Raw genomic sequence first — 27,011 nt, 5'->3', positions numbered from 1 at the left:
GCTTGTCTGAACCTTTGCAGGGCAGCTCTGGAAAGTGAATATAGCTGGTATTTGGTGCTCTTTCTGGCCTGGATGCCTGCCCCGTGCCAACCCCCGGGCAGCCCCCCCCCCGCTCAAGAACCTCCAGTTCTACACTCGCTGTGCCCAGGGAAGGTGGAGTGCTGAAGACTGCATTCAGGAAACAAAGCGGCAGCAGGAAGTATGGGAAACTCATTCCCTTCCCAGCCCCGCTTAGACCTCCTTTCCCACAGCGCGCCTTCCTCCTCTCACAGTGCTCGATGAAAAGCCGGGGAAGAGGGGGTAGTGACCCCTTTTCCTTGTGCCTGAAGGGTTGGCAATTGCATAATGAGAGCTGAATAAAAACAGCAACAAGAAGTTGTTCCTGAGCACCCCCACTTGCATGCTTGCCAGCCATGGGGGGCGGGCCGGGGGGTGGATGCGTTACCTCCTTACCACTGGGGGACGTGCCTCATCTGGGTACAAGGGCAAGAGATCCGTGGGGCTTCCAAGAACATTCTTCACAAAGCAGGCTATTCCTTTCTGTCCGGAAGTGGGACGGAGACAGGGTTTCTGCGTGTGGGGATTGTACAAAGAGGACCGCCAAGTGCTGCCTCCCTCTAGAGAACAGGGTGTTCGAACAACAGCAATAACAAAAAGCCAGGGCGGGCTGGGACGAACGCTCAGTACCTGGACGGGGCCGGCCCTGGACAAGAGGGCTTCCAACAGGGGAGGACAGGGTAGCCGGAGCCCAGGATGAAAGGAGATCTGACCCAAGCCCAGTGATGTGTGTGGGGGCTGTGGGCACACCAGGAGCGAGAGGGACTGGGTGACAGCAAGATGATGTGGGAAGGAGCGACTCAACGACTTCAGATGGTAGAGGTGTTCACCGGACTACCCTGTTTTTTTTTTTAAATTATTTATTTATTTATTTATTTGAGAGCGACAGACACAGAGAGAAAGACAGATAGAGGGAGAGAGAGAGAATGGGCGTGCCAGGGCTTCCAGCCTCTGCAAACGAACTCCAGACGCGTGCTCCCCCTTGTGCATCTGGCTAAGGTGGGACCTGGGGAACCGAGTCTCGAACCGGGGTCCTTAGGCTTCACAGGCAAGCGCTTAACCGCTAAGCCATCTCTCCAGCCCCGGACTACCCTGTTTTTCCACCATCCCTTCCATCACTGCTAATGCCACCACCACAGCACAGGTCCTCATTGTGTGCTCCAGCCATCTAGAGAGTGGCAGAAGACTTCTGAGGAACAAACTATATAATGTTCTGTCCCTCCTCTTCCTCCCTCCCACACTCCCTCCATGCCAGGTCCGGCACTAAGGAGTTGGGGAGTCTGCTGGAGGACCTAGGCTTAGCCCCTCAAGCTCAGTGTCGGACGGAGGACAGACTGAACGCTGAGGCTCCGTGCTGTGACAGGCAGGTGGCAGCAAGCGCACGGAAGGTCACTCAGTCCAGCCTGAAGGAGACTCGGTGGGCTGCCCAGAGGCAAGGTCCCGTGGGAGACATGACAATCACCCTGCAATGAAAGGCTGTAGTGGCCGGAAGAGTGGTACGATCAAGACCAGAAAGAGGGCTGGAGAGATGGCTTAGAGGTTAAGCGCTTGCCTGTGAAGCCTAAGGACCCCGGTTCGAGGCTCAATCCCCCAGGACCCATGTTAGCCAGATGCACAAGGAGACGCACGCGTCTGGAGTTTGTTTGCAGTGGCTGGAGGCCCTGGCGCGCCCATTCTCTCTCTCTCTCTCTCTCTCTCTCTCTCTCTGCCTCTTTCTCTCTCTGTCTGTAACTTTCAAATAAATAAATAAAAAAAAAACAACAAAAAGACTGGAAAGAGAAAGAGCTTGGAGCTGACTGCCAGAACCAGGATGGAGAATGAAGCTCTTCACCAGCCTCTGCTGCCCAACTTGCCAGCATTCCTACCTACTGAGCCCCCACCATCGCCCCGACCACTCAAAGCTCGCCTAGAGGGCCACTCTTGACCACATTCACGCCAAGGTGGATGCTTACTAATAGCTATGGAGCTCCCCCACATCTGCTCGTGTTAACTGTTCTCATGATCTCTACTTAAGATTCTCCATTAAAGATGAACCAAATAGGCTGGGCATGATGGCACACTCCTGTGAGCCCAACACTTGGGAGGTTAAGGTAGGAGAACAATTGTGAGTTCAAGGCCAGCCTGGACTACACATTAAAACCCTGACTTAAAAGAAAAAAAAAAGCAAAGCAGGGCTGAGGAAATGGCGTACAGGTTAAGGCATCTGCCTGCGAAGCCTAAGGACCCTAGTTCAATTCCCCAGGACCCATGTAAGCCAGATTCACAAGGGAGCGCATGCATCTGGGGTTCATTTGCAGTGGCTAGAGGCCCTGACATGCCCATTTTTTCTATCTGCCTCTTTCTCTCTCTTTCAAACAAATAATTTTTTTTTCAAAAAAAAAAAAAAGCAAAACAGGGCTGGAGAGATGGCTTAGCAGTTAAGCGCTTGACTGTGAAGCCTAAGGACCCCGGTTCGAGGCTCGTTTCCCCAGGACCCACGTTAGCCAGATGCACAAGGGGGCGCACACATCTGGAGTTCGTTTGCAGTGGCTGGAAGCCCTGGCGTGCTCATTCCCTCTCTATCTGTCTCTTTCTCTCCCTCTCTCTCTGACACTTTCAAATAAATAAATAAAAAATGAACAAAAAAAAATTTAAAACAAAGCAATACAAAATCCAAAATACAATAAAGACCAAACAAATTAAATAAAATGTGAAAACAATGCCGCTTTAATTAAAAACAATCACTAAATGCTTTAAACAAATTTAAATGGGGCTGGGGCATAGCTCAGTGGTAACCAGAACACTTACTTGCCTCGTATGCCTAAGACCTTGGGTTTAAATCCCCGCACTAGGGAATTGTGGTAGTTGGAATGGATGCAAGCCAATACTCAGGGGTTTTATTCAAGCTTATGACTTGGTGTCACAGTGGGTGGATCCTGGGTCCAGCCCTAAGGTGTTTGGGGGTGGATCTGGAAATTCCAGCTAAAGATATGCAGAGTGCCTGAGCTCTGCCTGGGGTTCCTGAAGTGTGCTTGCTTGTGTGTTGGGGTGGCTGCTTTTCTCCCTCTGTGTGGACCTGTGAAAGGGGAAGAGGACAACTTCTTCCACCATTGTAGAAGTTCCCCTGGATCTGTAAGCTTCAAATAAATTCCCTCCCTCCCATAACCATGTGTGTGGTCTGGAAGTTCATTCTAACAATGTAAAGTTGAGTGCAACAGAATTGGTACCAGGAGTGGGTGCTGATGAGATGAATCTGACCATGTGGATTTTAGTCTTTTGGAACTTGTGGGGGAACTTGGTGCTTGCAACAGAAGATGCATCCAGGAGCAGTAGGCCAAGTATTATGGACTATTCTGATGAGAGTTTAAAAATGCTAAGTGCAGACAGAACTGTCTTTGGAGGCTTGGCTTATGAACTTTCTAGAGGGAAGGAAAGACTGCAAAGAACTTTACTGGAACTGGACTACTGGCATAAAGGCTGGCAGCATTTTGCTGCCCAGGCTCAGAGAGATTGATCAAGGTTAAATTTGTAGTGCACTGATGTGCTTGGCTAAAGATATGGGACTGAGAGATATAAGATGTAAAATAGGAAAAATTCAATTTTAAATTTTTCTGGCCCAGAGACTCGTTTTAGGTTACTGAAGCTGCTATTATCAAACACATTAGCAGTCTTGAGGAAGATGGCCCAACGACATAACATTGAAACAATAGTGAGAATACGTGAGGTGATTATCCCAGAAAAACTAAATGGTAGGAATGCCAACTCTTTTGAAAGGAGTTGACTGAAAATAAGGAATCTGTTCTTCCAGGTCACAGTTTATTTCATGCCTGAATTAAGAATGTGTCTGTGTCCTGCACACCTGGTGCTGGTTTTGAAAACATGAAAAAAATACATACAGAGAGTCATGACGTGCACATGGTTGCAGAAGCCACTGCTGAGATGCAGCATGAGGCAGGGCGAGATGACCCTGATAGGCCAGTGAAGCCATTGGAAGATGGACCGTGGTTTGCATGGAGACCCAAAGATGTTTCGGATATACCAGGACTGTGTGAGGGCTACCACGGAGTGTTGCTGGATCAAGATGGAAGTTTTCCCTGGCTATTGAGCCCAGCTGGAGGGGCAGAATTTAACAATCCAGAGACTGTGAGTCACCGGTTTTAACATCAGACTTGAACAGCAGATGTTTGATGTTGATGGTTATCGAGTTTGCATTGTTCCAGTCTCTCCTTGCTATGCCTTATAGCAGCTGAAAATGTTTACTCTGTGCCTTTATTTGTTGAAGGTACATAACTTGTTTTGATTTTACAGGACTCGCAGCTAAGAGACTATTTTAAATCTTATATGAGACTTGGGACTTTAAAACTATCTTAAAGTTGGTAAAGACTGTGGGGACCTTTGAATTTGGACTAAACACAATATCCAATGTGAGACAGTTATAAATCTATTGGGGGCCAGGGGCAGAATGCGATAGTTTGAATGGATGTCCCCCGATAGATTCAGGAGTTTTGTTCAAGCATGTAACTTGGTGTCACTGTGGGTGGATCCTAGATCAAGCCTTAAGGTGTTTGGGGGCAGATCTGAATTCCAGCTAAAGATAAACAAAGTGCTTGAGTTCTTCCTGGGGTTCTTGGAGTATTGCTTACTTGTGTTGTTGATGGCTGTTTTTCTCTCTTTGCGTGGACCTGTGAAAGGGGGGCCAATTTCTGCCATTATGGAACTTCCCCTAGATCTGTAAGGTCCAACTAAATTCCCTTCCTCCCATAACTGTGTGTGGTTTGGAAGTTCATCCCAGCCATGTAAGCTGACTGCAACCAGGGTAGAGAGATGGTTAAGGAGTTAAGTGTGCTTCTTGCCCAAGCGTGAAGGCCTGAAGGGCCACATATATCTGTCACTCCAGCCCTATGGGCATTAGAGATAGGAATCACTGGGACTTGTGGGGGAAAATAAAGGCAAAATGGCAAGCTCAGGAATCAGTAAGGAGCAAAGAAGAACAAGTGGGTAATAGGGTGTGACCCCTGACATTTCTTCAGGCCTCCACAGGCACACACATGGGGGGTCTCCAACAGTACAAACACCACTCATCACCCCCCCACACACATATTAATATATCCCAGCACTGAAAAAAATTCAACCAAAATAAGTCACTGAGAAAGTTGTAGTTGAGGGCTGGAGGGATGGCTTAGCAGCCAGGGCATCTGCCTGCAAAGCCAAAGGACCCATGTTTGATTCCCCAGGACCCACAATGGCCAGATGCACAAGGTGGTGCATGCTTCTGGAGTTCATTTGCAATGGCCAGAGGCCCTGGTGCATCCATTCTCTTTCCCTCTCTCTCTCTCTCTGCCACTCTCAAATAAATAAAGTAAATAAATAAATAAATAATATTTTTAAAAAGTTGTAATTGAGGGCTGAAAAGATGGCTTAGTGGTTAAAACATTTGCCTGCAAAGCCAAAGGACCCAGGTTCGATTCCCCAGGACCCACATTTAGCCAGATGCACAAGAGGGCACATGTGTCTGGAGTTCGTTTGCAGTGGCTTGAGTCCCTGGCACGCCCATTCCCCCCCACTCCTTATTTCTCTGTCAAATAAATAAATAAAAATATATTTTAAAAAGTTGTAATTGAGGGCTGGAGAGATGGCTTAGCAGTTAAGCGCTTGCCTGTGAAGCCTAAGGACCCTGGTTCGAGGCTCGATTCCCCAGGGCCCACGTTAGCCAGATGCACAAGGGGTTGCATGTGTCTGGAGTTCGTTTGCAGTGGCTGGAAGCCCTGGCGCACCCATTCTCTCTCTCTCTCTCTGCCTCTTTCTCTCTGTCTTTTGCTCTCAAATAAATAAATAAAATAAACAAAATAAAATAAAATAAAAAGTTGTAGTTGAAATAGATACAGGTAAGACAACTATAAATAATTAGGGAAGACATTTGTAAACGTTCAAAGGGGGTTTCACCTTTAGATTCTGAGTCTTGTTTGTTTTTGTTTCTCGAGGGAGGGTCTCGCTCTAGCCCAGGCAGACCAGGAATTTACTACGTAGTCTCAAAGTGGCCTCGAACTCATGGTGATCCTCCTACCTCTGCCTCCTGAGTGCTGGGATTAAATGTGTGTGCCACCACGCCTGGTGTAGATTCTGGGTCTCTTGAAAGAAGCCCCGCTGTGGGTGGAATGGCAACATTCTGGAAGGTGAAACTATCCTGGGCCCACATACAGAAGACAGCGCCGCCAGACCTGGCGAGGAGCCAGTCAGCACACAGGTCGCTGTGGGGACTTCTGTTAGTGCAATTCCAGCAGTAATGCAGCATGGCTGGAGGTCAGTGTGGGTCATGGGGGAAGTGGAGACGCGAGGAGCTTGGCAGGCATGGTAGTGGTATGGAGTGCCCATCTCCAGGGGGCAATGGAAGCCATGGTGTGGGTGGGCTCTCACCAAGGGCCATGGAGTCAGATCTGTGAGGACTCAAGGGGCACAACACAGTGATGTGAGGAGGGAGTGAGAGAGATCTGCTGGGGCTACTGTGACAAAGTGCCGCACGGTGGCCTGAGCATCGGGAATCATCTCCTAGCTTTGGAGCCACTTACTTTAAGACTAATGGGTGGGCAGGGCCGTGCGACCTCTCAAAGCAGGAGGGGAGCGTTTGTCCCAGGACTGCCTCCTGGATTCTGGTGGCAGCGTAACTCTAGTGTAAGACAAGATTTTTCCCTGGGAGGTACTCTGTGTGTGTGTGTGTGTGTGTGTGTGTGTGTGCATGTGTGTACGCGCACGCACATGCATGCACATGCATAGTGCATGTGTGTGGTGCATGTATGTTACGCGCAGGGCCAGAGAACAGTAGGTATTCCTCTCTTACTATTCATTCATATATTTCCTTGAGATAGGGTCCCTCCTTCAACCTGGAGCTGCCGGTGGCGAGTCCGCCCATGATTCTCTGATCATGGACTGGGGTTAGAGATGTGTGTGGCCACACACCCAGTTTTTTACTTTATTTATTTATTTATTTTGAGAGAGACAGAAAGAGAGAGAAAGAGAGAACAGGCACACCCGGGGCCTTTCAGCTGCTGTGAACGAACTCCAGATGCATGCGCCCCTTCATGTGCGTGTGCGACATTGCACGCTCGCGCCACTGTGCATCTGGCCATGTGGGACACGGAGATTCCACCCTAAGCCAGCACGATCTTACCTTAACCAATTGCACTTGCTCTGAGTTCACTTTCCAATTAGGTCACATCTCGAGGAAGTAGGGCTTAGGACTTCAATATATGACTCGCGTAGGGGGGTATAATTCAGAACAGTCGGGGTGAGAGGGCCAGAAAAGCTAGGAAGCCCCTGGGTTCTCTCAAGATAGTGCTGTGAGCCACATGAACTACATGGCCCTGGCCCTGAGCTCGGTCAGCAGTAATGCCTCTTGTGTGCACTGCTTTTCAGTGCAATTCCAGCAGTAATGCAGCATGGCTGCAGGTCAGTGTGGGTCGTGGGGGAAGTGGAGACGCGAGGAGCTTGGCAGGCATGGTAGTGGTATGGAGTGCCCATCTCCAGGGGGCAATGGAAGCCATGGTGTGGGTGGGCTCTCACCAAGGGCCATGGAGTCAGATCTGTGAGGACTCAAGGGGCACAATACAGCGATGAGAGGAGGGAGTGAGAGAGATCTGCTGGGGCTACTGTGACAAAGGCCTTTGGTCACTGAGGGGAGAACTGAAACTGATCCATCAGCCAGAAGGGAGCTGCACACCTGTAATCCCAGCACTTCAGACACAGGTAGGAGGATTGAGAGTTGAAAGTCAGCCCGGGCCGCACAGTGAGACCTTGTCACAAAAAAAAAAAAAAAAAAAAAAAAAAGCAAAACAACAAAAACTGATCTACCAATGTCTAACCCTCTCCTTTGTGACTTGTCTGATTTCCTGTAAATCACAGGCTTAAAGAAGCCTCAAGGACTTACTTGTAGGCCATGAACTTTTCAGCAGCAAAGAGCTACACAAACACACACACACACACACACACACACACACGACCCTGATCTCTCAAAAGCCACTGAGAAGGCCAGCATCACTTCTATGCTTTTTATAGACTCTTTTTGTTTGTTTTGGGACAGAGTCCGGCCATGTTGCTCAAGCTGTCCTCAAATGATCCTCCCACCTCACCCTCCCAATAGCTGCGATTAGAAACATGAATGCTTCTTGATGCCAGGTCTACATCTAGGTTTTTTTTTTTTTTAATCTTCTGTTTTTATTTTTCTGGTTTCATTGGGGGTCGTTTTTTAAAATTTTTATTTATTTGAAAAAGGGGGGGCAGAGGGAATGGGCACACCAGGGCCTCTAACCACTGCAAATGAACTCCAGACACATGTGCCACCTTGTGCACCTGGCTTAACGTGGGGGTCCCAGGGACTCAAACCTGGGTCCTTTGGCTCTGCAGGAGAATGTCTTAACTGCTAAGCCAGCCCTCCAGCCCTGTTTGCTTTGAGACAGGGTCTCACTATGAAGTACAGTTGGGCCTGGAACTCATGATGTTCCTTCCTTAGCTGCTTCTCTCATAGCTGAGGATCACAGGCGGGCGTCTCTGTCATGCCTACCTGTATGCCCTCCTCTTTGGATTTTTTCATTTTTGTTTCGTGTGTGTGGGGGGGGGGGGGCTGCAGATTGATATTGGGTGTCTCCTTCAATTGCTTTCCACACTTTTTCAGATAGGGCGTTCTGCTAAACCTGGGACTCACTGACTTGGTTAGACTAGCTAGACATTAAGTCCTGGGGATCCTCCTGTTTCTGCCTCCTCAGCACAGGTACATTATGTAACCCAGGCTGGCCTGGAACTCTGATCCTCTTAGCCCCAACCTTCCAAGTGCTGAAATTACAGAAGCACTGGCACGCTCAGAGTTCCTCTGTGCTTTTATTTATTTAATTTAATTTTTTTTTGTTTATTTTCATTTATTTAGTTGAGAGCGACAGAGAGAGACGCAAAGAGAGAGAGAGAGAATGGGCATGGCAGGGCCTCCAGCCACTGCAAACGAACTCTAGACGCGTGCGCCCCCTTATGCATCTGGCTAACGTGGGACCTGGGGAACCGAGCCTTGAACGGGGGTCCTTAGGCTTCACAGGCAAGTGCTTAATTGCTAAGCCACCTCTCCAGCCCTATAATGTGATTTTAGTTCCTGTTCTTCCATCATCTTACTTTCAAAAGCAGGTGAAAAGTGTGGAAACCTATCTTTTTTAAGTCTTCTTGCCAAGTTCATGTTTTTAAAATATTTTTATTTCTTTATTTCTTTGACAAAGAGAAAGAGGGAGGGAGGGGGAGACAGAGAGAGAATGGGCGTTCCACGGCCTCCAGCCACTGCAAACAAACTCCAGATGTGTGGGCCCCCTTGTGCATCTGGCTTACATGGGTCACAGAGAGTTGAACCAGGATCCTTTGGCTTTGCAGGCAAATGCCTTAACCGCTAAGCCTTCTCTCCAGCCCAAAGTTCATGTTTTTAAAGAGACAACAACAGGCCCCTTCTTCATCTATCCCCATCTCGAATCCTTTTAAACTAGCTTTGAAAATCCTCCTTAAAGACAGACAGCCCCACAGCTCAGTCCACTTAGTGCAGAGAGCATTGCTCTACCTGCTCATAAGGAAATGACGCTTGGAGAGGTCTCAAGAGGTGGCACTTTCTGGGCATTTGGCAGCTGTCACTGTGCGCCATGCAGACATTCAATGCTAACTTACACAGGGCTCTCATCCCCTGTTGCTTCTGGCCATGAGTCTTAAGAACTTCAAGCACCAGGACGGAAGGTCCCGTCTTGCCTCATAGGACCATGAGGGTGACAAGTATCAAGGAAGCCACTGGCTGCCCTCACTCTTCATACGCAGTATTTTCAGCCTGTCACTCAGATGTTTCAGTTTCACCCTGCCAACGATGAGCTCTCAGGAATCACCAGGTGGCCTTGCTCCTGGGAGGCATGACAGCAGGAGCCTGACATAGCTCGTCACGTCATGTCCACAGTCAGCAAGTGGACAGTGACAAACACTAGTGGTCAGCTAGCTTTTTTCTTTTTATTCAGCCCAGGACCTTGGCCCATGTAATACACAGTTAAACTGAGTCTATCCACCTTAATAAACCTTATCAAGCTAATCCCTCACAGGAAAGCCCAGAGGCTAACTTTGTATACACAATTCCTCCCAGGAGATTAGGTCTTGTCAAGGTGACAGTATAAACCATCCCAGATAGCTCTGTCAAGACCTTGAGTAGTGTGTGTGTGTGTGTGTGTGTGTGTGTGTGTGTGTGTGTGTGTCTCACTTAAAAAAGGGGGGGGGGCTGGAGAGTTGGCGCTTGCCTGCAAAGCCAAAGGATCCCCGTTCGACTCTCCAGGACCCACGTAAGCCAGATGCACATGCGTCTGGAGTTCGTTTGCCCTGCCTTGGCCATTCTCTCTCTGTCTCTTTCTCAAATAAATAAATAAATAAATAAAAGATATTAAAATTAAAAAGAGCTGGAGAGATGGCTTACCGGTGAAGTCGCTTGCCTGCAAAGCTTAAGGACCCATGTTTGACTCCCCAGGTCCCACATAAACCAGACACGCAAGGTGACGCAAGCGCACAGGGTCGCACGTGCACACCAAGGTGGCGCATGCATCTGGAGTTCACCTGCAGTGGCTGGAGGCCGTGGTGTGCCAATTCTCTCTCTCTCTCTCTCTCACTGTTTAGAGCAACTGCGATCAAAGGCAAGCCAGGCCGTGCCGTCCTTCCTCTGCTTAGCACTGCCCCAAGCTTCAACCTGGCCCACTCTGCCAGTGGATCCTGCCCGCAACCTGCCTTCTCAGGGCTCATCACCCCCGTCTCCTCCCTCTATGCCACACTGATGGCCTCCCTGCAGTTTCTCTCAAACAGGCTTTATGCTCTCTGGCTGCGGTGTTTCTGTGATTGCTGTCCCATCACCCTGAATGCTCTTTCCAGTGGGACAGGGCTGGCCCCCCCCTCATACCTTCACGGTAAGGTCTCCCGTGGGCCCCAGCACACCTCCGCACCCCCTCATCCTTCTGTCTTTCTCCACAGCACATCTATCCCATCTCCCTGGGTGTGAGCTGATCCATTCATCACCTGCTATCCTGGCTTGTCTCTCGCTCACGGAAGCTACGTTCACTGACACCTCCCCACACAGCAGGCGCTGGAGGCACGCGTTGGACGGGCTTCCCATAGTCACCACTGTATGCCTTGGAACCAACAAACTGCTAGCTAGAAAAAGGGAGGTGGAAGCCAGGCGTGGTAGTACACGCCTTTAATCCCAGCACTCAGGAGGCAGAGATAGGAGGATCACCGAGAGTTCGAGGCCACCCTGAGACTACATAGTTAATTCTGGTCAGCCTGGACCAGAGTGAGACCCTACCCCAACCCCCACCCCCCCAAAAAAAAAGCCACACGCTGCAACACACCATGTTGTGGTGGAATGTGAGAAGGGTCTAAGAACGAATATTAACTCCTTTAAAAATTATTTAACTTGCCAGGGCCTGGTGGCACACGCCTTTAATCCCAGCACTGGGGAGGCAGAGGTAGGCAGATCACTGTGAGTTCGAGGCCAGCCTGAGAGTACATAGTGAATTCCAGGTCAGCCTGGTCTAGAGTGAGACCCTAGCTCCAAAATATGTATGCATTTATTTACTTATTTATTTGCAAGTAGAGTGAGAGAACGAGAGACAGAGGGCAAAGGATGTGGGGAAGGGAATAGGAGGGTGGAGTGTAAATGAATCCCAGATTCATATGCCACTTTGTGCATCTGGCTTTACATGGGTACTGGGGAACTGAACTTGGGCCATCAGGTTTTGCAAACAAGTGCCTTTAGCTGCTGAGCCATCTCCCCTCATGTGAGTACTTATCTTAAGAATGTTTAGGTAAGGGCTGGAGAGATGGCTTAGCGGTTAAGCGCTTGCCTGTGAAGCCTAAGGACCCCGGTTCGAGGCTCGGTTCCCCAGGTCCCACGTTAGCCAGATGCACAAGGGGGCGCACGCATCTGGAGTTCGTTTGCAGAGGCTGGAAGCCCTGGCACGCCCATTCTCTCTCTCTCCCTCTATCTGTCTTTCTCTCTGTGTCTGTCACTCTCAAATAAATAAATTAAAAAAAAAAAAAGAATGTTTAGGTAAAAGGCAAGGGCTGAGAGAAGAAATGGCTTAGCAACACCTGTAAGAATGGTGTAAGGGAAACAAGAGTCCAAAACGGACTAGCTATGAAAGAGAAAACCGGAATCCTTCTATCCAGAGTCCAGATCGCATAACTGGTCCCAGGAATGCCACTGTGACGTGGCCCATCCTGCTGCAAGTCCAGGGACCTAAGACAGGACCCTCATGCCAGTCACAATGGGACGTGTAGAAAGAACTGGCTGTCGTGGGAGGCAAAAGCCGTGCGTTTCTGAGGCTAGCCCTCCACAACGAGTGAGATCAGGCTGCAGTGCATGTCACCACGCTGTCTGCCTTGGTGTCACATGCTGTCCCTGAGCGCCAGGAAGAGTTGCCACGTTGTAAGCCCCTCCTCTGTGGTGTAATTGATGACCTGATTAAACCGCGTTGATTCTTGCTAAGCCTCATCTCGGGGAACTGAACCCGGCAGCTCCAGTCGATCAAAGCAACCGTGCTTTGGTTCTCATAGTGTGCTCTCTCCGGTGGTCCTCCCGCGGGTTGACAGCCTTCTCGTCCATCTCTGCTGTGTGCGGCAGAGGACATCATGCCGACGGGGTGCCACGCACTGCTCTGCCCCCCCAGCCTCAGCTGCCTGGCAGTGTGTTCTGCCAACAAACTTTCACCACGGCAGGCTCCACAATCCCCCGGCCCTCCTGACCATCCTAATCCACTGGGGTTTGCTGTAATGAGGAACAGCCTAACGTTTCGCTGAAATTAAGAAACGTAATGCGTACAGCCAGGCCCCTAATTTACTGACCCAGTTCCTCCAGCAATAAGGAAATGAAGCTAATGTAACAGGACTTCTTCTCCGCAGAGAACTCGGGTGGATTGCAGGCAGCCTCCCGCTCTTGCCTAAAGCGCTTGCAAACCATCTGCTCCCAAACTGCCAGCGCACAGCCTCGGGCTCGCTGGGCTCACGATTAGCACCGACCCTCAGCTGCCACCGCAGACTCTCTGTGGCTTTCTTGAGGCACCATGTGCCTGGCATTAAGCTTCGAACGTTTAAAAATTCTCCCTGGCATTTTAAAGATCATTTGTCTTCCTAAAGTCTTTCCACTTCCCAGCATCTCGACCTAACAGCTGAAACCCACTTGGCGAGGCCTCTCTCTTTGGGACTGTGTGGCTGGCGCGCTGCATTGGATCCACACTTTGCACTCCTACTGAGGGAAGAGGCTCAAAGCAGGTTAGCAGCAGACCCCCACTGATCTTCTATCATCAACCTCACGTTCAACATCCCTTCCTCTTCTGAGTTTTTTTAAAATTTTTGGTTTTTGAGGTAGGGTTTTGCTCTAGCCCAGGCTGACCTGGAATTCACTATGTAGTCTCAGGGTAGCCTCAAACTTATAGCAATCCTCTTACCTCTGCCTCCCAAGTGCTGGGATTAAAGGCGTGTGCCACCACACCTGGCTTTTTTTCTTTTTTAATAATTTTATTTTTTTTGTTCATTTTATTTATTTATTTGAGAGTGACAGACAGAGAAAGCGGGAGAGAGAGAATGGGCACGTCAGGGCCTCTAGCCATTGCAAATGAACTCCAGATGCATACACCCCCTAGTGCATCTGGCTAACGTGGGTCCTGGGGAAGTGAGCCTTGAACCAGGGTCCCTAGGCCTCACAGGCAAGTGCCTAACCACTAAGCCATCTCTCCAGCCCTGATTTTTTTTTTTTTTTTTTTATGAGAGAGAATGAGCACACCGAGGCTTCTAGCCCTTGCAAACAAACTCTAGACACATGCGCTACCATATGTATCTGGCTTATATAGGTTCTGGGGTATCATTTCGCAGATGAGTGCCTTAACTGCCAAGCCATCCTTCCAGCCCCTAAATATGGTTTTAAAAGCCCTGTGGATATATCTGGTGCTTTATTATATTTTAGCAAAATATATCTACCATAAAACATGCCCACTAGTTTTTTTTTTTTAATTTTGAGACACACACACACACACACACACACACACACAGAATTGGTGCACACACCCGGGCCTTAGCCACTATCAACAAACTCCAGATGCGTGCATCACCTGTGTGCAGATGTCACCTTGTGCATCTGGCTTAGGTGGGTTTGGGGGAGTCAAACTTGGGTCCTCAGGCTTCATAGGCAAGCACCTTAATCACTAAGCCATCTCTCCAGCCCCCGTTAGACAGTTTTTAGATGCGCAACTTGGGGTCACTGAATGCACATACAACGTGTGCAGATATCCTTATCATCTGCTCAGTTTTCCATCACCCTGAGCAGAAACTCTCTACTTACTTTGTAGATTCTGCCTCTCCCTATAGCTCCTGCCAAACTCCAATCTATTTTCTGTCTCTCTGGGCTTATTTGTTCTGTAGATGTCATATAAACAGTTATATACTATGACCTGCTGTGTCTGGTTTAATTCATTCAGCATAGTGTTTTCAAGGTTTGCATGCACGCACGGACACCGGGGTTCTTTCCACCTTCTGGCTACCATGAAGAAAGCTTCCCTGGCGTACAAACACCCACTTGGACTCTTCCTTCCAATGTTGCTCTCGTGGCAATTGGAAAAATATTTTATTTATTTATTTACTTACTTTTGTGGGGGGGAGAGAGGAGGAGAGAAAGAGGAAGATAGAGAGAAAATGGGCATGCCAGGGCCTCGGGTCAATGCAAATGAACTCCAGAAACATGTGCCACCTTGTACACCTTGCTTATGTGGGTACTGGGGAATGGAACCAGGGTCCTTAGGCTTTGCAGGCAAGCACCTTAACCGTTAAGCCATCTTTCCAGCCCTCATGACAATTTTTTAAAAATATATTTTATTTATTTATTTGAAGGGGAGGGAGAGAAAGAGGCAGATAGAGAGAATGGGTGCACTAGGGCCACTAGCCACTGCAAATTCCAGATGCATGCACCACCTTGTGCATCAGGCTTATATGGGTAATGGGGAATTGAACCTGGGTCCTTAGGCTTTGAAGACAAGCACCTTAACTTCTAAGCTCTCTCTCCATTCCTCTCTTGACAATTTAATGCTCTGCTCTTCTGAGTAACTGCTATTAGCTTCCCATGGCAACTGGGCCCTTTCATATTCCCACCTGGATGTTGAAGGTCCCATTTTCTTTTTTTTTACAGTTCATTCCGGACTTTAGTCTCTCTCACATCATTCTTATAAATTTGCTTTAAAAAGCTGTTCTTTTATTTTTCTTTTCAATATTTATTTATTTAAGAGCGAAAGAGAGGGAGAAGAGCGCCAGATAGAATGGGTGCGCCAAGGTCTCTAGCCACTGCAAATGAACTCCAGATGCATGTGATACCTTGTACCTCTAGCTTATGTGGGTACTGGGGAATTGAACCTAAGTCCTTAGGCTTCACAGACAAGCAGTATATGGCTTCCACCTCCCACTGTTCTCTGCAAGGAAAAGAATGAGCTATGCAGCCAGAAAAGGGGACTGGAATCCCACCTCCCTCTTTCCAAGTATGTGCTCTATAAGCTGGAGCCCGTGGCTACATTCATGTCCTATGGTTGTCTCAACAAGTTAGTTGCTTTGCCCCATCTCCATCTTCAAAGCCAGCCAAGGTTAGATGAATGCTCTGACACATCACGTGGCTGGCCATACTACCTCCCTTCTCCACTAGGATTCTGATTACACTGGACTGTTATTTCCCAGCTAAAGGCCAACTCATTAGCAGCCTCATGGCCTTCTTTTTATTATTATTTTTATTTATATTTCTCATGGCCTTCTTGAGATGGAACTGCACATACTCTTGGGTCTCAGGACATCTTTGGGTACCATTATTCTATCTGCTACCATCAAGACGGTAATGTCTTCCTCATACGGCTGTTCCAAGGGTTACTAGTGTTGTTAATTCTTTCCATTCCTTGAGCTGTAGTCCTGAAGACTACCCTCACTTAAAAAGGTTCCTCCAGGGCTGGAGAGATGGCTTAGGAGTTAAGGCATTTGCCTGCAAAGCCAAAAGACCCAGGTTCGATTCCCCAGGACCCATGCCAAATGCACAAGGAGGCACATGCATCTGGAATTTGTCTACAGTGCCCAGTGGCCCTGGTGTACCCCTTCTCTCTCTCTCTTTCTCCCCTTCCTTCTCTGTCAAATAAATAAATAAATAAAAATAAAATAGTTTTTAAAAGCTTCCTCCAGAGCTGGGCGTGGTAGCGCATGCCTTTAATCCCAGCACTCGGGAAGCAGAGGTAGGAGGATTGCCATGAGCTCAAGGCCACCCTGAGACTGCATAGTAATTTCCAGGTCAGCGTGGGCTAGAGTGAGATCCTACCTCAAAAAAACAAGAATAAAATAAAATAAAAAGGTTCCTCCACTCAAGTGTTCTTTTATTGTGTTCACCCACTTACTGAGGGTTGTTCCCTCACCTCCATTTCTGGGATCCACCTAGAACATTCTAGGCAAGTGTACTACCATTGCCACTAAGGTACATCTCCTACCCCCTTTTTCTTAATTTTAGAGAGAGAGAAAATTGGCACGCCAGGGCCTCAGCCACTGCAGTCAAACTCCAGACACTTGCGCCACCTAGTGGGCATGTGTGACCTTGCGCTTGCCTCACCTTTGTGTGTCTGGCTTATGTGGGATCTGGAGACTCAAACATGCGTCCTTCAGCTTCTCAGGCAAGTGCCTTAAATGCTGAGCCATCTCTCTAGTTCCTCCTTTTTGTTTCTGGAGTCAGGGTCTCCCTCTGAAGCCCAAGATGGCCTTGAACTTGCAGTTCTCCCACCCTGCCTCACAAGTGCTAGAATTGCAGGTGCTTATCACCACACCTGGCTAGCCTATTGGGTTTTGAGTGAAAGAACCAAAACCATATGAAAGCCTTCCAGCTGCACCCTAAAAGCCATTCCATTGATGTCGCTCAGTACCACCCCTGGGATATTTTTAACTCTGTCATCTCATTTTGATGATTTAAATCTTAGCCACAAGATTCCTCTTTTTCTTGGGATACCATGTTTTCTTCCCCCGACTGTAAATCCATCATCGCTATCCCACAGGTCTGAAACATCAATCTGTCTTCTGTGGTGAGGCAGCAGCCCTGGATTTAATCCCCAGCACAGTTCACCTCCTGCGGCGGGGAGGGCTAGGCAAGGCTCCTGGTCACACTGGTCTAAGAGGTCAGCCAGTGGCCTGTGACCCACCCCAGGGGCCAGCGGCCTGCAGCAGGACTCTCAGCCCGGTTCCTCTGAATTTCCTCCTCGCACAAAGCGCCCTCACCAAAGTCACTGGTTCCACACAGGTGAACGTGCTTGTTGACCAGCCAGCTCCATCACTCCCAGCCTCACTGGCCCTCGGCGCCTCGTCACATGCCCCACAGGACTGGCATTCCTCACGGCCAGCAGAACAAACATTTGTTCCACGGCCACCATTTAGATGTCAGCCATCATGCAGCCTGCTCAGGTTTTTGCTTTTCTCTTCTGTCCTATTTCTCTCCTTTTGAGACAGGGGCTTATATCGTCCAGGCTGGCCTCGAACTCAGTATGTAGCTGAGGATGACCTTGAACCATTGAACCTCCTGCCTCCACCTCCAGAGTGCTGGGCGAGCACCCTGCCAGCTGAGCCATATCCCAAGCCTTGCCTTGCTTTTTCTTTTTCTTTTCTTAAATATTTTACTTATGTATCTATTTGCAAGGAGAATGAATAAATGGGTGCACCAGGGCCTCTATCCACTGCAAAGGAACTCCAGATGCATGTGTCACTTTGTGCATCTATCTGGCTTTACGTGGGTACTGGGGAATGAAAACCGGGTTGTTAGGTTTCACAGGCAAGCACCTTAACTTCTCAGCCATCTCTCCAGCCCTCTTTTCATTTTTAATTATTATTATTTTTTATTCATTTGGAAGAGAGAGAGTGTATATGGAAATGCCAAGGCCTCTTGCTTCTGCAAATGAATGCCAGATGTATGGGCCAATATGGGCACCTGACTTTACATGGGTACTAGGGAATTGAGCCCAGGCTGGCAGGCTTTGTGAGCGAGCACTTTAAACCACTGAAATATCTTCCCAAGCTTTGTTTAGTTTCTTTAATGTTAAAGCATTGTCTCTCATTGTATTTGATTCTTACTTTTAGGGTACTATCTGTACCTCAGTTGTATTTGAAATGTTTGGTTGCGTCAGAGTCTCATGCTGCTGCTCCCTGCTTGTTTCGTGAGCTGCTTTTCAGTCCTTGTGAAATAAAGATCACTGACTGGGGGTGGAGAGATGGCTTAGCGGTTAAGCGCTTGCCTGTGAAGCCTAAGGACTCCTGTTCGAAGCTCAGTTCCCCAGGACCCACTGCACGCGTCTGGAGTTCGTTTGCAGTGGCTGGAAGCCCTGGCGCGCCCATTCTCTCTCTCTCCCTCTATCTGTCTTTCTCTCTGTGTCTGTCGCTCTCAAATAAATAAATAAAAAATGAACAAAAAATATTTTTTTTTAAAAAAAAAGATCACTGATTGTCCTCAAGAGTGGGGTCTCTGTCACACAGTCAGTAATCCACAGGACAAAGGAGCCTCAACACCCTGGTCTTCAGGACAGAAGAGCCAATGGGCTGCAGGTGTTCTTGCAGAGGGAGAAGCTGGGCTGTGTGAAAGAGTCCCAGAGGCTGTACACAGACGTGAGGGGGCAGATGCCACGCTGGGTGGGACAGTGACCGAGCATGCCTCCAATAGAGGGCACCTGCTGGGGACCCCATCTCCTCTTCCGGAAGTGGGGGACGTCACAGACCACAGCCTTCACATGGGTGGCTCCCTCTGGGAGTGTGGCCAGGACCCCTCTTTCTACTCACCACTGCTGGGACAACATCTCACCCAAAGGGCCAGCCACCTCCATTAGGAGACTCTGCTGTGTTGTTGCCAACAGCCTTCAGGAGAAACTTCTGTCCCCTTTTTAGGAGGGCTGGGCCATATCTTCTCATTCATTAGCCTCTGACCACCGTTTCCTCCTGGCACCTTAGAAATCCTCTTTTCTTCCCAGTTTTCTTTCATCTAGAGACAATCCAATCCATCCTTGCTAATACATCCCAGGGAGGAAGGTGAGCGTCTCTGACCCTTTCATGTTGTTTGCACGGGACATCAGCTCTCACCTGGGCAAGCAGAGCCCGTCAGTAGCCAGCGGTCCGTACAGATCTCGTTCCCACCGTGACTTTCCGGTCTTTGGGTTACCTAATAATCCCTCGACTCCCCGTTAAGGCTCTCCAACGAAACGGTAAACCATTGTGGTCTCTCCCCATGTACTGTTTATCCTGCCCCTGGGTCAAGACGATGTGGGAAGTCTGCTCTGTGTCATGATTTGGAAATCCCATGAATCCAATCTTTCATTGGCTACAGTCTCTCACTGCCTAACCAGGCCAGGGAATTCTCTGGACTGGTGCTCTGGACAACAAGCGATGACAGTGACATGCTTTCAATTGGGCTCATTTCCTTGGCTTTGTCATTGATTTCATTTAGAAAGTAAAGCTTTCCCATGTTTATGTTATGGTTAGAGATTACAAGAAAAAAAACTCCACAAATGTAAATAAACACTAAAAGTGGCATAAGAAACAGCTTCAACATAAGCAAAAAAAAAAAGTGATTAAATGAATATGGTACAATAATGCTAAGTGACAGTGAACATAAGAGTAAAAAAAAAAAAACCGTAAGTCTAGAGTATTCTGGTTAACAAATAACAGTTGGTGAATTTTAACTAAAAACACCCTATTCAAAATGTGTAAGAAATATCTGGAGACCTCAATTTTGCTATTCTGAAGCCGTCACGATTGTTATAAAATTACATCCTTGGCCCCCACTGAAGCTTAAGAGTAGGTATAAGCTTCAAGAAAATGATCCGTTAGAATGCTAATCATTGTTATTATGCGGGTTGTAAAGTGCATTTTCCACCACGAGGATTACAGGGATGCTGGGCCTTAATGAGTCTTGCTCAAAGATTTCTTAGCAATTGTCGTTTTGTAAGAGGTGGCAAGCATTAGTGGGCATGCATAATCTAGAAGTCCAACTGACTGTGATGAGCTCAGCAGCAGAACCTCTGCCCTGGGACGGCATCTCTTGCCCATCTGAGTCGGCTGCAAAGAGCTGTCCCTAAGGGTTAGGGAGCATTTGAGGACACCAGAGGCACCAGGCTCTGTTGTGGTCACTGCTGCCATCACTGTCATTCAGTCATAGGCACGCTGGCAACAATGATCCCGATCTGTTTGTGCCTGGGAAAGTTTTACTATCGAGGTCATATAAACGTCCACTACTACTACGTCATTATTTCACAGCGCCCCTTTAAGAGATGGAGAAACATCATCAGATGCCAGCAGACCCAGGGCCCTGAACCAGCGCAGAGGAAGGATTTGATTGCAAAAAATCCAGATCTGCTCTCCTGTAGTCGAAAGCCAAGTTCAGACCAGCCCAGACAGTACTGATGAAAGATGAAAACCAAAACCAACAAGGCAGAAAAACAAAAAAAAACAGTTTTTATGTTCTAAGTTTTCTTTAAAAAAAATAAAGTGACTTTCTATAAAAACGTGCTATCAAAAATTCAGTTTGCCAGGCGTGGTGGCGCACGCCTTTAATCCCAGCACTCGGGAGGCAGAGGTAGGAGGATTGCTTTGAGTTCGAGGCCACCCTGAGACTGCATAGTGAATTCCAGGTCAGCCTGGGCTACAGTGAGATCTTACCTCAAAAAGTAAACAAGCAACAACAACAAAAAATTCAGTTTGTCGCTGGTCTGAACTTCGTGCAAAACCTTAAGGAACACCAATTCTATGCAGATCCATTTTGGGGATTCCAGAGAGAATGGGGTAGAGAGGACTGAGGAGGCTGCTTAAAATCCCATTCACCCATTGTTAAGAGTATTCCCTTAGCCTTGCTCAGATCTGGCTGTTAAACCAGTCCCCTCCCCCTGCCCTGGCCACCTGCCCATCGTCCCGGCAAGAGAGCTTTGTGCAAAAGCCATATACCTGCCGTTCCGGGTATCATGTTGCCGCATGTTCTTGATAAAATGAATCTTCTTAAAATTCTTTGGTCTGGGCGAACCTGAGAGAGTCCGACATCTGAAAAATATTTAAAAAAAAAAAAGAAAAATCATTTCAAAAACACAATAGCTCACTGGCTGGATAGCTAAGACATTGCCACACAAAGACAGGAAGGAAAAGACCAGACAAATGGTTTGAGTCCATGGCAGGCAGGGAGTCAGCTGGGGTAATGAAGCTCTAAAAAAAAAAAAAAAAACAGTCCCAATGAGACGGGTGTGGTGGCACACGCCTTTAATTCCAGCACGCGGGAGGCAGAGGTAGGAGGATCGTCATGAGTTCGAGGCCACCCTGAGATTACATAATGAATTCCAGGTCAGCCTGAGCTAGAGTGAGACCCTACCTAGGAAAACAAACAACAACAAAATCCCAATGACAGACAGAAAGACAGCTTCCTTGATCATACTGATACTGTTTTATATGAGTCTCTGGAAAGCCGGCTAATGAAAATGACTGTCCCCAGTTACAGTGACATAACTACACTGATTCCAGGGATGTGATTTCCTCCTTGTCATCTATAAAGAACCCCCAGGAAAACATTCATTCATTCATTCATTCATTCATTAAAAAAAAGAACACCCACAATCAACATAGGTAAAGGAAACAGAAAGCATGAATTTAAAGGATCTTGGGCGGGGGGGGGGGGGAATATCATGGAAAGTTCAGTTTAAAAGCAACCCTGAATCATTTTTCTTCCACAGCAGGATTCTGGCCTGAATGACCTGGACAGCTGCCCTAACTTGACTCTGCCTGAAAAGACACAGCTTAAATATGAATGAGAACCACAGACCCAGTCAGCTGTTCTTTTATTTCATTGCTTCAGAATAAATTGTAAAAGGGCATCTATAAAGAGACTTGGATTCAATTTTTCCCCCCTTTGGAATGGATGACACCTGCTTGTACTAGAGGTTTGACAAGCAGACCATAAGATGAAGAAATCTTAACTTTTACAAAGTGTTTTTAAAGCTACTTGGTAAAATCTAACTTATTACCACGCCACCAAAGCCCAACATGAAGAATCTGGAATTGGGTCTTTTCTTTTTTTCTTTTTTAATTTTTTATTTATTTATTTGAGAGCGACAGACACAGAGAGAAAGACAGAGAGAGGGAGAGAGAGAGAATGGGCGCGCCAGGGCTTCCAGCCTCTGCAAACGAACTCCAGACGCGTGCGCCCCCTTGTGCATCTGGCTAACGTGGGACCTGGGGAACCGAGCCTCGAACCGGGGTCCTTAGGCTTCACAGGCAAGCGCTTAACCGCTAAGCCATCTCTCCAGCCCGGGTCTTTTCTTCAAAGCACCTTTCTGTTGTTATTGTTTTCAGGGTAGGGTCTCAACTCTAGCCCAAGCTGACCTCAAACTCATTGTGATCCTCCCTCCTTAGCGCCCCAGCACTGGGATTAAAGGACTATACCGCCATGCCTGGATCCTCAAGCATCTTTGTGACCTTGGGTCCACGAGCGGCTGCTGCCGTGGGATGTGGATACCCATGACCTCCCGGCTTCGGGAAGCTCACGCAGAGCTCTGGGCTGGGACATGGCTTGGATGCAGGCGAGTCTGCGTCAGAGGCTTCAGGCAAATGGGTAACAAGGTGACTTAATGAGAGGTGAAGTTATGGGGTGGGGGCTCATATGGGAACTACAATGGGGAATGGGAGGACTTATAAACCTATAGGCTAGTGGCTCTATACTTCTTCCTAGTGGGCAAATGGAGGAGGGGAGGTATGGGGAATGGTTAGGTGTGGTACATCCCCCTTTTAGTAAAGGCCAGTCTTGGGATGAAGAGATTGCTCAATGGTTAAGACACTTGCCTGTGAAGCCTGAGGACCCAGATTGGACTCCCCAGTACCCATGTAGGCCAGACACACGAGGTGACACATGTGTCTGGAGCTTGTCTGCAGTGGCTAGAGGCCCTGGTGCATCCATTCTCTCTCTCTGCTTCTTTCTCTCTCTCTTAAACAAATAAATAAATAAATATTTTTTTAAAAGACCAGTCTTCCTGGAAGCCCTTTACCAGAGCACAGAATACAATATGCTGGGTGTTTTGGGGGGGGTAATGAAATAGCACCCTAAAATATAACTTCTTATGAGCAAATCCCACTGAGGTGAGTTCAAAAGCTATCAGGCAGGTATTTGGAACTTTGCACTGGGAAAAGGCTTTCCGTGGCCTGTGGATCCATAGGGGGAAAAGCCCACTTCTGGTCATTGTCCATTATGGAGGATCTGAAAGCTTAAGCAGAAACCATGGTTCTCCTGGCCTTCACCGCTGAAATCAGTATGACCGTGACCCAGGACTGCCAGAGTCTCTGGAGTACTTGAGGTTCCCAAGTGACTATGGTCAGTGATTCTAATCTTTCTCTGCCAATGTGATGAGATCTGAATGATGGTCATTTTTACATATATACATAAACAAGTTTGGGTGAATGTATTTATACATTATGTATTACATGTATATTCATATGTTACTCCCAGGCCATCCGCTACAGGAGGACCTGTTTGGTTACTAGCTACTCCGTATTCCCAAAACAGCAGCTCTTCTTAAAGGCTCTGCACTCTTGGTTTTAAGTGACAATTTGTCTGAAGCTCTGTAGAGCGTTGCCCAAAGGCAGCTAGTGAACACTTTGCATGGGCTTCAGGCAGGCCAGGATGGAAGATGGTGCCCACCGAACCCTTCTTTTTCTGAACTTCCAAACCCAGATTTTGAGGGGGGCAGAGTCTTCCTCTGCTTTCTTGTAGCTGCTATCTGGAAACAGACCCAGAGGCCCCCAAAATGTTCCCATTCTGGCTCCAAACCCTACCACACAGAGAAGGTCCTAAAAGCATGGGGTTGCTGGTGAAAACAGATTCTCCGAAAGCATGAACTTGAAGAAAGGTACGCCTCCAGTGCTTTCTGTGGAAGGCCGAAGGAAGGATCAGGAATGTCCTTGGCCCTCCAAGCCACAGAGCTCTCTTGGCCAGCCGTCTTCGGGAAAATGGGAAGCAAGTACAGTCTGCTCACTGCTCCTGCAGCCACGGTAAGCCCTGGTTCCTCCCTTCCACCTATGAGAAGTGGGCATCCATGCCAGCACAGGGGAGGAGCCACCCTGAGCTGCTCCCTGCCCCTTGTGCCTCTGCCACGGGGACTGGAATCAGTGAAAGGGCCCCAGGTGGCTGTCTGCACCAGCACAGCTGGAGAGGTGGTGGCAACTGTGCATCTGTGGCCACCGGCCCTCTCCCCAGCCCAGTCAGTCTGGGAAACTACAAGGGATAGGAGACAGACCAATGCTTCTCCCAGCACCTACTACAGACGTCCCAACACCCTACTTCCAGGACACCAGGTGAGAACCAGGCAGGTGGAAAACTCCTCAGTCATGGGTTTCTCGTTCTTGTTCTAGATGCCTACAAGAAACACACTGATCTGTGAGGCAAGAGAAAACTAGACCAGGGCTGGAGAGATGGCTCAGCGGTTAAGGCAAAGCCTAAGGACCCAAATTCGATTCCTCAGGGCCCATGTAAGCCAGATACCCAAGGTGGCGCATGTGTCTGGAGGCCATGTGCAGTGGCTGGAGGCCCTGGCGCAACCATTCTCTCTATCTGCCTTTATCTCTCTCTCTTGTAACTAAATATAATATTTTTTTTAAAAAGGAAACTAGATTTTCAGCAGGATTAAGGAAAGTCGTATATTTTGATACCAGCTCCCAATTCTTACTAATTTAAGGCCTTTGTTCAGCAAAGATGTTTGTCTTGTTGCTTTTTAAAAAAGCATTCAACTAACCCACTAGGGAATCTAAGATGTGCTGTAAGAGAACTGTGGTGTTAGCAACAATTGCCAAGGAAACCAGAATATTGGGTCTCAGGTTGCAGTAGGTTAGTAAAAAAGAAAAAAAAAATCATTTCAAAGCCGTCTGCTTTAAGACATGACTACTCATTTTAAAACATACACTTTAAGTGGTACAAAATTAAATTAAGATAGAATTAAAAACTAATTCAATAAATGATTAGTGTTTTCTTGTTAGCAGTGATTATAGGATACACTTAATTGTACAAAAGTTTTAATAAGTACCTTGGAGGCGTTTTTTTTTTTTTTTTTTAATATGTACTAAGTTTAAAAGCAAGTTAGGCTAATAGTCTTTCACACCCACAGTTCCTAAAAGCATTTTGGTATCATTATTGGTCATTTCTGTCATAAACGAGAAAGAATCTCAGAGATCAGCTCGTGGGGTCCTCCCATTTTACAGATGAGAAAACTGAGGCCCCAGCAATACCGATTTTCTCAGGCCATAACCAGTAAGAAGAGCCAGACAGTTCCCCAGCCTCCCAAACCAATGTCCTTTTTCTCCCACATCGTTTTTATATCCTAGGAACAAGCAAATGTCTAAGTAAGTATGAAAACTATTTTTAATTTTTTTAAAAGTCCATTTGGGGAAATAAAGACTTCTAAAACTGCCTCGGTTCCTGTTATTTTTAAGCCTTTATATTTACATGAGGCTCGTTTGAAATTCAGTACAGTCTCCCGTCAGAAAGAGCTAGATGGAGTTGCAGTTACAGTAGATAAGACGTTTTCACACAGATCACTTGCCGGTCGGGGCAGATTCTGAGAGGACTATGCAGGGGTGAGCCGGGCATGAGCAGGAACATAGGACCAGGTCCTCCTGAGGCAGTTCTCTGTTACTTTCTGGAGACCCAACAGCCCTGTCCCAAATTCTTGTGCAGGGAGTAAGTAACCATTTTGACATCTACTCCATTGCCTGTCACACAGCTCCGAAAACCCCATCTTCTCTCAGCCTCTGGAAAAAACTTTCAGCTCGCCTTGCTATCCCTGTCTCCTGCAGGTGGGGAGGGGGGCCGACAGCAGGTCAGAGATGACCTTACCACACCAAGGCCAAAAATACTCAGCCAGCTGTTGCCACCTGAAAGCACTGGTCCCCACTCCTCCACAGGCTTCAACTATATGGACCACAGCCAGATCTCTGGCTTGTCTTATTTATTTATTTCAGAGAGTAACACAGAGAGAGAGAGAGAGAGAGAGAGAAGGAGAGAGAATGGGTGCTTCTGAGCCTCCACCCACTGCAAACAAACTCCAGATGCATGCGCCACCTTGTTGCAGCTGCCTTACATGGGTCCTGGGGAATTGAACCTGGGTCCTTTCGCTTTACAGGCAAGTACCTTCACTGCCAAGCCATCTCTCCAGCCCTGGCTTGTCTTTTTTTTTTTTAATATGTTATTTATTTATTTATTTATTTAAGAGGAAGAGAGACAGAGGCAGATAGAGAACAGGCGTGCCAGGGCCTCCAGCCACTGCAAACGAACTCCAGATGCATGTGCCACCTTGTGCATCTGGCTTACCTAGGTCCTGGGGAAATGAACCTGGGTCCTTAGGGCTTGACAGGCAAGCGCCTTAACCAGTAAGCCATCTCTCTAGCCCGTGACTTGTGATTTAATGGAACTGCTGCGTGGCACTTGCAGGGAAACTGCTTTTCCAGACATATATTATTGCCTCACGGAACATTTGTGGGCATGCCAGGCAGATGTAACTAGCTAGCTCCGTGCCATTCGCTCAACAGGGTACCCGGGCCTTCCTGCCTTACAGTCCCTGTGAATCCCTAACGTCCCGCTTTGCCACCATACAGTAGGGCTCCCTGCCCCCACCTCCCCGCTGGGGGCTGGAGGGAGGTCACAAGCAGTCACAGCCCAGCATAAACCTCTGTACAGACTGGAGAAGGGTTGAAGGGAGGAGAACCTGCCGGTCACAGGCAGCTGCTAATCATCCAGAAAGGATGCCTCGCCAGCACTTTCTTTTTTTTAATCTGGAGGGGGAAAATGGAATGCTTTCAGCCCCAAGGGAGCCCTTGCAACTATCCTAACTCAGTTTCCCCAGCAACTAGCTGGGGAGTGATGTCACGGTCACCTCCTTAGG

The 27,011-nt window shown here is 47.9% G+C and overlaps 1 protein-coding gene across 2 annotated transcripts in view; it reads right to left on the bottom strand.

Annotated features, from left to right (window-relative positions):
- The window catches only part of Cables1 (Cdk5 and Abl enzyme substrate 1), a 143,141-nt gene that overhangs the window by 51,867 nt on the left and 64,263 nt on the right, over positions 1 to 27,011 (bottom strand). For both annotated transcript variants that reach the window (XM_004654829.2, XM_004654830.2), the window contains exon 3: positions 21,049 to 21,141. In XM_004654829.2, coding sequence (XP_004654886.2) covers positions 21,049 to 21,141 — 93 coding nt within the window. The remainder of the gene's footprint in view (positions 1 to 21,048; positions 21,142 to 27,011) is intronic.

The sequence above is a fragment of the Jaculus jaculus genome, chromosome 15 (genome assembly GCF_020740685.1).
Source record: "Jaculus jaculus isolate mJacJac1 chromosome 15, mJacJac1.mat.Y.cur, whole genome shotgun sequence".
Taxonomy (NCBI): Eukaryota; Metazoa; Chordata; class Mammalia; order Rodentia; family Dipodidae; genus Jaculus; species Jaculus jaculus.
This window is presented reverse-complemented; position numbering and strand designations above follow the sequence as displayed.